This window comes from Oreochromis niloticus, unplaced genomic scaffold, assembly GCF_001858045.2.
Source record: "Oreochromis niloticus isolate F11D_XX unplaced genomic scaffold, O_niloticus_UMD_NMBU tig00007894_pilon, whole genome shotgun sequence".
Lineage (NCBI taxonomy): Eukaryota > Metazoa > Chordata > Actinopteri > Cichliformes > Cichlidae > Oreochromis > Oreochromis niloticus.
The window spans coordinates 28,403-38,961 of NW_020328829.1; the positions used below are offsets into that span (position 1 = coordinate 28,403).

Here is a 10,559-nt window from a genome sequence, read left to right on the forward strand (position 1 = left end):
GTGAACTCATATTTGAATAATTTTTTGAAAATGGTTAATTTTCTGGTCTTTATAAATCTGTTTTTGAGATATTAGTATGACAGCTGTTTATTTAAATTCTTATTGTAATGTGCTTATAGTCAGTGTATATAACTTTCTTTTGCAGCTCAACAAAAGGGTTTGCGGATTGTTAAAAATTAAAAGAAGCCTCTGCTCCCCCTATCACCCACAAACAAATGGGCTGGTGGAGAAAATGAATGGCACCATCCAGAGGTAAATTCTTGGAGTACATGTTATACATTTATGGGGGTTCCCTTCAACCAAAACATGAATGCATGACATTAAACTATTAAAAATGTAAATGATCTTTCATATGAATGTCTTCTATGTGCTTTCATTGTCAGAGCCCTGTGTAAAGTCGTTGGCGACCAACCAGAAATGTGGGATGAGTATCTGGATGCTGTAATGTTTGGACTCAGAACTAAAAACAAGTGACCACCAAATACTCACCTTATTACCTAATGTTTGGCAGAGAGGCTCGCTATCCTTCCGAAATCCCAGAAGAGTTCATGGTATGTCTTTCTGTCTGTGACAAACTACACGGAAATCCCACACAACGAAACTTTTTTAGTTTTTGAGGCACAGGCAGATCAGTTTCAATGGATGCTATGTCACCGCCATAAAAGCACTACACCATTGAATATTTTTATGGATTGTTCAAACCCTCAATAACAGTTTTCTTCATGTCCAATCAATCCCAAGATACACTGAAGCTTTGCCAGAAATACATTGTGTCTTAAAACCTTACCAAAGACACTTAATGTAAATTTTCACTGTATTTCTCAGTTCTTTTATGTACTATCTGTGTATCTTACACAAATTATAGTAATGATAGACATGTCTTTTGATTCAAAGGTTGATGAGAGTGTGGAAGACATTGTGGGGCAGGAGGAGCTGTCGGAAGACATTCAAAAGCATCAAAAGCTGTTGGAACTGGTGAAGGACAATGTGGTCAAAGCTCAGGAAAAAACAAAGGGCAAAATAAAAATGATGACGAGAGATGTCGTCTTCAAAGTTGGTGACAAAGTTTTAAGAGCTAACATAAGAAGTCAGCAGAGGAAAGGGGGAAAACTTGAAGCAAACTTTTAGGCCCTTACATTATTACAGCAATCCAAGGTAAAAGTGCAGATCTTCAGGATTCCAATGGACAATCATTCCAAAAGTAAATATTGACCAACTAAAGTTAAGCAAAGACAGCATGCCAAGAGTGCCACACCGGGGTTCAAAGAAAACAGCAGCCACATTACCAACAGCACAACCAGGTCCAGCAGCACCACAAGCTGCAGCAGCACCAGCATCTGCTCTAGCTTCACAGGCTACAGCAGCACCAGTGGCGGTAGCACCACCACCACCTCCTCCTAGAGCTACACAGCCTACAGCACCAATGGCATCACTTACATCACTATCGGTTCAAACACAACATCCATCTCCAGTTCCACAAGGTATAGCAATAACGGTATCAGATCCAGAGTCAGGAGCAACAGCACAGAAAGAGAACGAACCAGCCACAAGTGCTACAGCACCAGAATATGCTACAGCTGTACAAACCGAATCCCAAACAGCAGCAGACCCAGCCTCAAAGACCATAACAGCAGACCAGGCCTCACAAACCACAACAGCAGACCAGGCCTCACAAACCACAACAGCAGACCCAGCCTCACAAACCACAACAGCAGACCAGGCCTCACAAACCACAACGGCAGCAGACCCAGCATCACAGACCACAACGGCAGCAGACCCATCCTCACAGACCACAGCTCCAAATGCTACAACCACACAAGCCTCAGCTCCACAGATTACAGCCCAGCAATCTACAGCACAAACCATGGAAGCAACAGTTCCACTTGTGACACCAGCCCCAGCAACAGCCACACAAGCTAGCCCTGCACCACCTCCAGCATCACCCTCTCAGAGATACACTGAACCTGTTGCAGAGAAATGTAAATAAATATAATATTTTTTTATTTTTTAAAAAAGGACTTTTGTTCCTATGACAGTGTTTGTTTCAGTACTCTGTAGATCATGGCATAGCAAATTTTACACCTTTAAAAAGATTTTTTTAGGTATATTTCCTAACAGAATATTTAAATTTAACAATATGTTAATGCTTTAAAAAAAAACCTTCATGGGGCAAAACATTATAGAAAACTTGTAAAAGGATGTAAGCCACATGTGTAAATTACACAAATGAAAAAGTGAGTCCTTCAAAACTGTGAATCTTTCTTTTGTTGTTGTGGAACCCAGAATGTTAATGATTGATATTGTACATCTGATGTACACTAAGAGTGAAAAGTTTGGACACACCTTCATTTTAATGTTGCTTCTTAATTTCCTTGTCTATTTTGTAGATTCATTGTTGATTAGAACTCGAGGCATCAAAACTATGAATGGACACATATGGAGCACTAACCCTAACACAAATGATGTAGTAAACCAAAAATATGAAAGAACCAAAATATTTTTTATATCTTAGATTCTTCAAATTAGCCACCCTTTGCTTTGATCACTGCTTTGCACACTCTAGGCCTTCTGTCAGTGAGCTTCATGGGGTAGTCACATAAGATGATTGTCACTGCATGAAAAGCATGAACACACAGAAAAACACTGAATGGGAAGGTGTGTCCCTAATTTTGACTAGTAGTGTATGTTCTTCATTTTCTTCTTTTCTGAAATTGCTGTCATATATGCTGTTAGTGACATAGAATGCCCACTACAAGCAGTATATTAATGTTGTGATGATGACTGCCTGCCAGCAATAGTTCGAAAGATCAAATACTCTTTAAGAAGCTGCTTTTAACAGCCCAGAAATTGACACTCTATTTTAAAGACAATAAAACTAGTTTTGGAGGAGAAAAATAACATTTTTCCAGAAATGGTTATGTAATAGTAAAGGCCACAGGTGCAAGCCTTGAGCCTGAGTATTTTAAAACATATTCATGTAGCTTCAACTAAACATAATTTTAAAAAATTGTTGTAATAGGTGTTTCTGCTGGAAAAAAAATTTGATAGGGGGCAAGAGCATTTCTATTGCTATGTATTTAAATTCCTTTTCTTTTATTAATATGAATTTATTTAAATTTCTTTAGAGGACATTGTAAGTGTAACTTTACCCCCAAATAAAAGCAAATTTAAGTGCTCTTTTTTTTCTACAAAATACAATGTTAAACCATGTGCCCATTTTATCAGCGTCTTAAAAGTATTTACCCTGAAACACGCCTTTTGTCAGAAAACTACATAAGAAATTATGCATTTTAAATTTTGATTTACATTTAGTCCTGATGACTTGTCTCTTTTTCTCATTACTTTTTGTAGATATAATGGATGCCTGGGCTGGAAAGAGTCCTCACGTTCTACTCTCCAAAATTGGTGCTTACAAATTATTCTACTGGGATATCCAACAAATTGGTCCGGACATGGAGTTGGAAAGTGAGGTACAGTGATCTTTACTGACAACAATGCAACTATCAGTGTTTTATTGCTTGACAACAGTTAAAAATGTTTACATTTTGTATTCGCAGTCTATTAATGCATATCTTGCGATCATGGTGAGACAATGCAATCGCCATAATTCAGCCAAAGCAGCATTCATTGATTCATTTTCAATGACTGCCATTTGGAAGAGAAAAGCTCCAAGACTCAAGGTAGGTATCTCTAGAAAGAATCTTGTGTGTATTGTTTAAGTACCTCAGATCATATCCACATCCAGATTTAGATTGGATAACAGCTTATGGAGAAAGAACGAATTGAGACTGGGGTTAGTAGATGTGGATAGTTTATTAGACTTGCCAGTTCTCTTTTGTTCTCTACTTGTCTGGTTTCCTCCTTTTTTGTACACACTCCAATCAATGCTTGATTTGAGATTTGCAAACATTTGGCTAATATCTCTTTTGAAATCATCAACACTGCTTCATCTCTTTAATAGGTACCTTTTTATTCTCAAGTGATTCATACGTCACTGTTAAAGAGGCTTAATAAAGCATTACACATTATTTTGCAGATGGCACAATGATCGCATTGAAAATGAGTGAAAATGAACTCCATGTCCAAAGAAAATCCTTAGAAAGAGCTTTATTAGTCTTGGAGGAAGTAATGTGCAAACCACTTATAAAAATATAAGATAGTCCAGCTTCTTGCACAGTTTAAAGAAATGAGGGATGAATCATGGCTGTCACAGAGTACTTTATAAGTGGATGATATATAATATATCATAAATTGCTTTAATAAAAAAGGACTCTAAACAACATGTTATTGCATTTCTTTTTTTATGTCTGAAGTTAATATTTTTATTCTTTTGTTTCAATTTAAGATCAAACCCATGGAGCATGAAGTGATTCTGGGAATTGTAAATGAACATCATCACTGGACATTAGTGGTAAACAAAATAATTGCATTTACAATATTCATCAAATCAGTTTTATAAGAAAATGCATGGCATGCAGATAATCTTAAGTCTTGAATTATTACATGTAATTCTCCACATAATTTTACTGTAGGTCATTTACCCACAAGAAAAGAAGTCGCTGTATCTTGATCCACTCGGAGAAACTAAACAAGGTATCCAAAATTGTTTGGAATCAACAAGGTAAGGATAACTGCTCAAATTTATTTCGACCCTTTATTAAACTCTTTGTTGCTTTTGTTATTTTTGTGTTTATTATGACAATTACAAGTATGATGTCAATCAAAAATAAATGGTACTCAGAATTAAAAAACTAGCAGCAACAGGTTTAAATTTTTGTGTTCGTCTTCTGATATTGTGGTGTTATGGGTTAATTTTGCCTTTAAAGAGAAGTCTCCCCATGTTTCAATGTTTATTTGAGGACCTGATGTCTGTATGAGATGATGTTTTTACATTAGAAAATATAGCACGGGGATATTAATGTTTAGTAGTTGCATAAAGTGTTGCGGAGGTTTAGCACTAAAACATCAGACAAATGTCTAAAATAATTTCACATAGGTTATACATGTGTGAATTTCATCTTTGCTTCTCCTCCACATCTCTTCAAAGTGTACTGTGTAAGTGATTGATTTCTATATCATGGGAGGAAATAGGAAAATAAAAGCACAAGTAATTGTCCACGAAAATGCGTTGTAGACTTTTAAAAAGTAATGATTTTAACAAAACAGTGTGGTCAGTGTTCTTAACTTGATGTTCAACAGACACTTAAGCTCTCCATACTGTTCATCTTTTTGTGTCACCAAATTTTAAAACATGTTATTTGTTTTTATTGTACTTGTCTTTCAGGGCATTCATGCGAAAAAAGGATGCAACGTCTCAAGATGGACTTGTGACACAGTCAAACACCCAAAACAATTGGACGCTACCTCATGTGGAGTCTTTGCATTGAAAGTACGAGTCTTAACCGTAATACTACATATATACAACAATATTGGAAATGTTGTGTTGTAATAAATGTTAATGACAGGAAAAGGAATATAAGATAATTACACAAAAAAGAAAGAAATTGATTCACAGCAAACAAATTTCTATAAAATAACATTTACGATATTAGCCTATTTAGTCATCTTAGAATCTCTTTTTCAGTTTGCTGAAAGATCTTGCAAAAAGAGTCAATAGACTTTCCGTCTACAAAAAAGGCCATAAACACACACAGGCTGCAAATTGCCACACTCTCCTCCTAGAGACAGGTAACTCATTTTCCACAATTCAGTGTTCTGAAATCATGAATATTTTCATCATGATAGCTGTAGAAACAAACCATATAGTTGTTTGAATGAAGTAATAAGTGCAGTAGGTAGTATACTCTATGTGCTATTTTTTCACTTTTTAAAACAGATGACTTGACAAACATCTGTCTTTTCTGCGGCGAAGAAGAGCATGAAACTGACAACAAATGGGTAATGTCATCATGAAAGACTGCTAAATGTTATGATCAATTCCCGTAAATGAAATTTTAACATTGGGATTTATAATTATTTATTTTTTTTACAGATTCAGTGTGAGATGTGTTTGCGGTGGTTCCACCAGCTCTGCGTGAAAAGCCCACCACCAGAAGACGTGTTTATTTGTTTCGCTTGTACATAGTTGACACTAAAGGTGCACAGCTAGTGTTCTTATGGCACACATTGTTGAGACACACATATCGACATATATATATATGTAGATGTTAAATTAAGAAGTCTAAAAAAAGAAAATGTCTCCAAAGTTACTGTAGTTATTAGTTATACTGTGATTTATTTGCAAATAAACTCTTTCGTGATAGCAACGCCAATGTGCATTATGATGGGGGGGGCACACATTTTGGCAGCCGATGCCACACAGCCTGATAAATTTTGTATCCCTCCATAACTTTTGCTTTGAAGGAGAATCCTCTCCAAAGTTACTGTACTTATTGGTTATACTGTGACTTATTTTGCAAAAACCCTTTGTGATAGCAAAGCCAATATGGATTACAGATAGGGGGGCACACATTTTGGCAGCCGATGCCACACAGCCTGATAAATTTTGTACCCCTCCATAACTTTTGCTGTGAAGAAGAAATCCTCTCCAAAGTTACTGTACTTATTGGTCATACTGTGACTTATTTTGCAAATATACCCTTTGTGATAGCAAAGCCAATATGGATTAAAGATAGGGGGGGCACACATTTTGGCAGCCGATGCCAACAGCCTGATAAATTTTGTATCCCTCCATAACTTTTGCTGTGAAGGAGAAATCCTCTCCAAAGTTACTGTACTTATTGGTTATACTGTGACTTATTTTGCAAATATACCCTTTGTGATAGCAAAGCCAATATGGATTACAGATAGGGGGGGCACACATTTTGGCAGCCGAGGCCACACAGCCTGATAAATTTTGTATCCCTCTATAACTTTTGCTGTGAAGAAGAAATCCTCTCCAAAGTTACTGTACTTATTGGTTATACTGTGACTTATTTTGCAAATATACCCTTTGTGATAGCAAAGCCAATATGGATTAAAGATAGGGGGGGCACACATTTTGGCAGCCGAGGCCACACAGCCTGATAAATTTTGTACCCCTCCATAACTTTTGCTGTGAAGAAGAAATCCTCTCCAAAGTTACTGTACTTATTGGTTATACTGTGACTTATTTTGCAAATATACCCTTTGTGATAGCAAAGCCAATATGGATTACAGATGGGGGGGCACACATTTTGGCAGCCGATGCCACACAGCCTGATAAATTTTGTATCCCTCCATAACTTTTGCTGTGAAGGAGAAATCCTCTCCAAAGTTACTGTACTTATTGGTTATACTGTGACTTATTTTGCAATATACCCTTTGTGATAGGAAAGCCAATATGGATTACAGATGGGGGGGCACACATTTTGGCAGCCGATGCCACACAGCCTGATAAAATCTGTATCCCTCCATAACTTTTGCTGTGAAGAAACCCTCTCCAGCGTTACTGTAGTTATTGGTTATACTGTGATTGATTTCGCAAATAAACTCCTTCGTGATAGCTTGGCTACAAAATGTAAACCGAGTGTAAATTCACCGGAGAGCGACGTGTTTCCATGATCGCGTCTGGTTTTACAGTATTATAGTATCAAAGTATTTTTCTAGACAAAGTATTCCCAGCAGGTTATTTCAGTGTACAGTTTAATGTAAATTGTCTTCCACACGGCACATTACAATGTCACGAAACTAATATTAAATTAATCGAGCCTGCCGTTTTCCAGCTTTTACTCTTTATTGCGTCGACTGCAGATCAGTGACAAGTAGCGTACAGAACGGAGCTGGGCAAGTGGCTCCTCCTACTTTGCGCGCTCTCGTGGATGGGGAAACAATTTTTGACGGGGGTAACTACTTTGGCACAACACCGGAAATCAGCTTTTGACGGACGATCATTTTTTGGCCACAACACCGGCAGACTCCACAGTTAGCTGTCATACGCTTAAATATTTAAGAGATTTATCGTATAAACACAAACGTCTAAAAATTGAATAAAGTCATTATTTTCTTGTCTTAGTCTGTCTATGTGTGCTTCTTTCTTCTTCTTCTTCTTTTTTTTTACATGACGTTTGCAAATACCTCCCCCTAGACCCTGAGCTGATGGTACGGTCCAAAATGCGGAGTCATATAACTTGTTTTGATTTTTTATTTATTTATTTTTTACATAATCGTTTACAAACAGCATCCATCTCGCTCCCCTGCGCTGGTCCAAAATGCGGAGTCTTGTGAATTGGCGTGTATTTATTAGCTTTTTGGTCGTTTTTTACCAACAAAATGTTGTCGAAGTGGAAATGTGCGGAGGCTGACCAAGGTGAAGCGGGCTGATGAAGTTGTTCAGAAGATCTGCGATGCAGTGAGTAGAAAAAAGAGATTTTACACTCAAAACTTTGTGCGCACACAGGGACTGTGTTTCATATAGATGTTGCTGTCTTTGTTATTCAGATGAAATCTCTCGCAGAGCAGAAAACTGGGAGAAACTTCGAGGTTTTCACTGCAAAAAGCTACAAAACACAGCTCGTAGCTGGGACCAACTACTTCATTAAGGTAATGTTTGTAATGCATGCAGTGAGCACAGTGCAACACTATAAAGCTATGAGGTCTTGCATATAACAAATATCATCAATAAGAGCATTGACTGTAGATAATCTGATCTCTCAAGTGAAAACTCAAGCCACGATCAGTGTTGTTTTCCCCCCCCAGTAACTACCTCTACACTCTGCGTTTATGTGGTCATTTATATGGAGATTCATACAAAACTTAAACTGTTTTAAGTTTTCTAGCATCACTGCTGATGCTTTCAATCATTGAAAACACCCAAATTTTGGTTAAGTGCATTTAAATTTTTTGGAAGAATCCACAAATGAAAATGCATGTGCGCGTCACACTCCTGGTGTTAACGGACAAAACGAGCAGTTCCTGTACTTGCAGATGTTGACTTGTAATACACAACACCCTAATGGGTTAAATAAAGAAGCATAAGCAGATATTTACTTGATAAACTGTCTCAGCCATGAACAGAGCTCAACAAATGTTGTGTTTGTGAACACTAGAACCATCGTGCACTCTATAAAGCTCTGGATTCCCCATTTCCACATGTTAGCATGTTGTTTGGCCCACAGCTGTGGCTTACATTACCACAGCTGTGATAAATGAGCAGGAGTACTTCTATGTGCACATTAAGCATCTCCTTTAACTTTCCTTGTACTTCCTTGCAGGTCTATGTGGGAGGAGGCGAATATGTTCACCTCCGTGTTTACAAGAAACTCCCGGCTTATGGAGGAACGCTTGAGCTGACCGATCTGCAGCACCCCAAGAGTCAACATGACAGTATTGAGTACTTCTAATGGGAAAATGAACCAGCCAAAGCATCAGTGCCTACACCCTGTACTCTCATTGTAATCCATTAATAACCTGCCTCTTCATGAGGGGAAAGCTTTCCTTGTTTACATATAATAACATACTGCAGAAAATGGAAGACAAAGTGGATCATGTTTTATACAAAGTACTTAATTAAATGAATGAAGCAGATTTTTTTTCTGTTGTTGTTTCTGAGTTGTGAAATGTCTGCAACCCCGGGAGTGGACTGTATTTGATTTGTCACATTGAAAGAGGGCCAGAAAATTACATAATCAGTAAAGCCAAACACACGTGCCTTTCCTAATATGGGCAATGTCTTTAGTAAAACTCAGCTGTACGCATGTCTCCAGGCTCTGAATTGAAGGATTTTAGCACACAATGTTATGTGTTTTCAAACTCACAAAATCATATTTTACATTCTTGTAGCAATAACCATGTGAGACTGAAGTTTAAATACTTTTCTTCCCCACATCCTGTGTGTAAGAGTCAATTATAGCATCATTTGGAGAGTTATATTTCATTTAGCATGTTATCCTTTTTGAACGCATATCTGAAGGGGACCTAAAATAAAGCACAGTTCAGTCAGAGGGTCTCTTATTGATTGAAATCAACTTTCCTACTTTTAGGAGATAACTGAAAGTACACATGAAAGGTGGTCAGTAGGTTGTCAGCATTATTTTATTAGCAAATTTGACCATTAATCAGTGTTTCTTTTATCTTGTTACTGACGCTTGTCTTTGTTAATTACATCAATGTGAATTTTGTGGTTTGTTTTGTTCGACAAAGTATCGAGTCAGGTGTTGTACTTGGTTTTTCATAGGACAGCACAGAGTTCTGTGAAAAGTTTCTTTCTCACATGAGCTAGAGCTAAAGCAAAATCGTCAGGCCCATAAATGTTTTAAAAGTGAATAAATAATATTATACAATAGTCAAGATGAACTGTAGCACATAAACATTTGATGATAGACTTTAAATATTTGACTTTTATTTGACATGTATTATTTATCCTGTAGACCAGAAACACTTCATCATTTGAATGACAAACTAAGCAAAGATAAGAAAGAAGTACTGTGTCAGACTAAAGAGTTGACTTTAGACTTAACTTGCTGTCGTCTGATCTTCAAGCTTACTGTATACCCATAAGGGTGGTATTTATGTTTTTAATTACATTTTTGAAAAAACAAAAAGAAAAACAAAAATAAATAAATTTCCCTTAATGATATAAG

The 10,559-nt window shown here is 37.0% G+C and overlaps 2 protein-coding genes across 4 annotated transcripts; both read left to right on the forward strand.

Annotated features, from left to right (window-relative positions):
- Positions 1-1,190: 1,190 nt before the first annotated feature.
- On the forward strand, positions 1,191-6,135 carry LOC109201113 (flocculation protein FLO11-like). 3 transcript variants are annotated; one of them, XR_003218406.1, is made up of 8 exons: positions 1,191-1,979; positions 3,352-3,470; positions 3,558-3,680; positions 4,346-4,411; positions 4,549-4,621; positions 5,285-5,389; positions 5,837-5,898; positions 5,993-6,135. XR_003218406.1 is itself a non-coding variant. In XM_025904975.1 (6 exons), the coding sequence occupies exons 1-6, from the start codon at positions 1,238-1,240 to the stop codon at positions 5,385-5,387; spliced, it is 1,242 nt and encodes a 413-aa protein (XP_025760760.1). In that variant the 5' UTR covers positions 1,191-1,237; the 3' UTR covers positions 5,388-5,389. The 3 variants fall into 3 exon arrangements, 2 of the variants coding, with proteins under 2 accessions (XP_025760760.1, XP_019212181.1); XM_025904975.1 differs by lacking the exons at positions 5,837-5,898; positions 5,993-6,135 and having other exon boundaries at positions 4,533-4,621; XM_019356636.2 differs by lacking the exons at positions 5,285-5,389; positions 5,837-5,898; positions 5,993-6,135 and having other exon boundaries at positions 4,549-5,232.
- Positions 6,136-7,799: 1,664 nt separating this feature from the next.
- On the forward strand, positions 7,800-9,918 carry LOC109201112 (cystatin-B). The gene is made up of 4 exons (XM_019356635.1): positions 7,800-7,823; positions 8,225-8,329; positions 8,419-8,520; positions 9,192-9,918. Exons 1-4 carry the CDS (start codon positions 7,800-7,802, stop codon positions 9,318-9,320), a joined length of 360 nt encoding a protein of 119 aa, XP_019212180.1. The 3' UTR covers positions 9,321-9,918.
- The last annotated feature ends 641 nt before the right edge of the window (positions 9,919-10,559 follow it).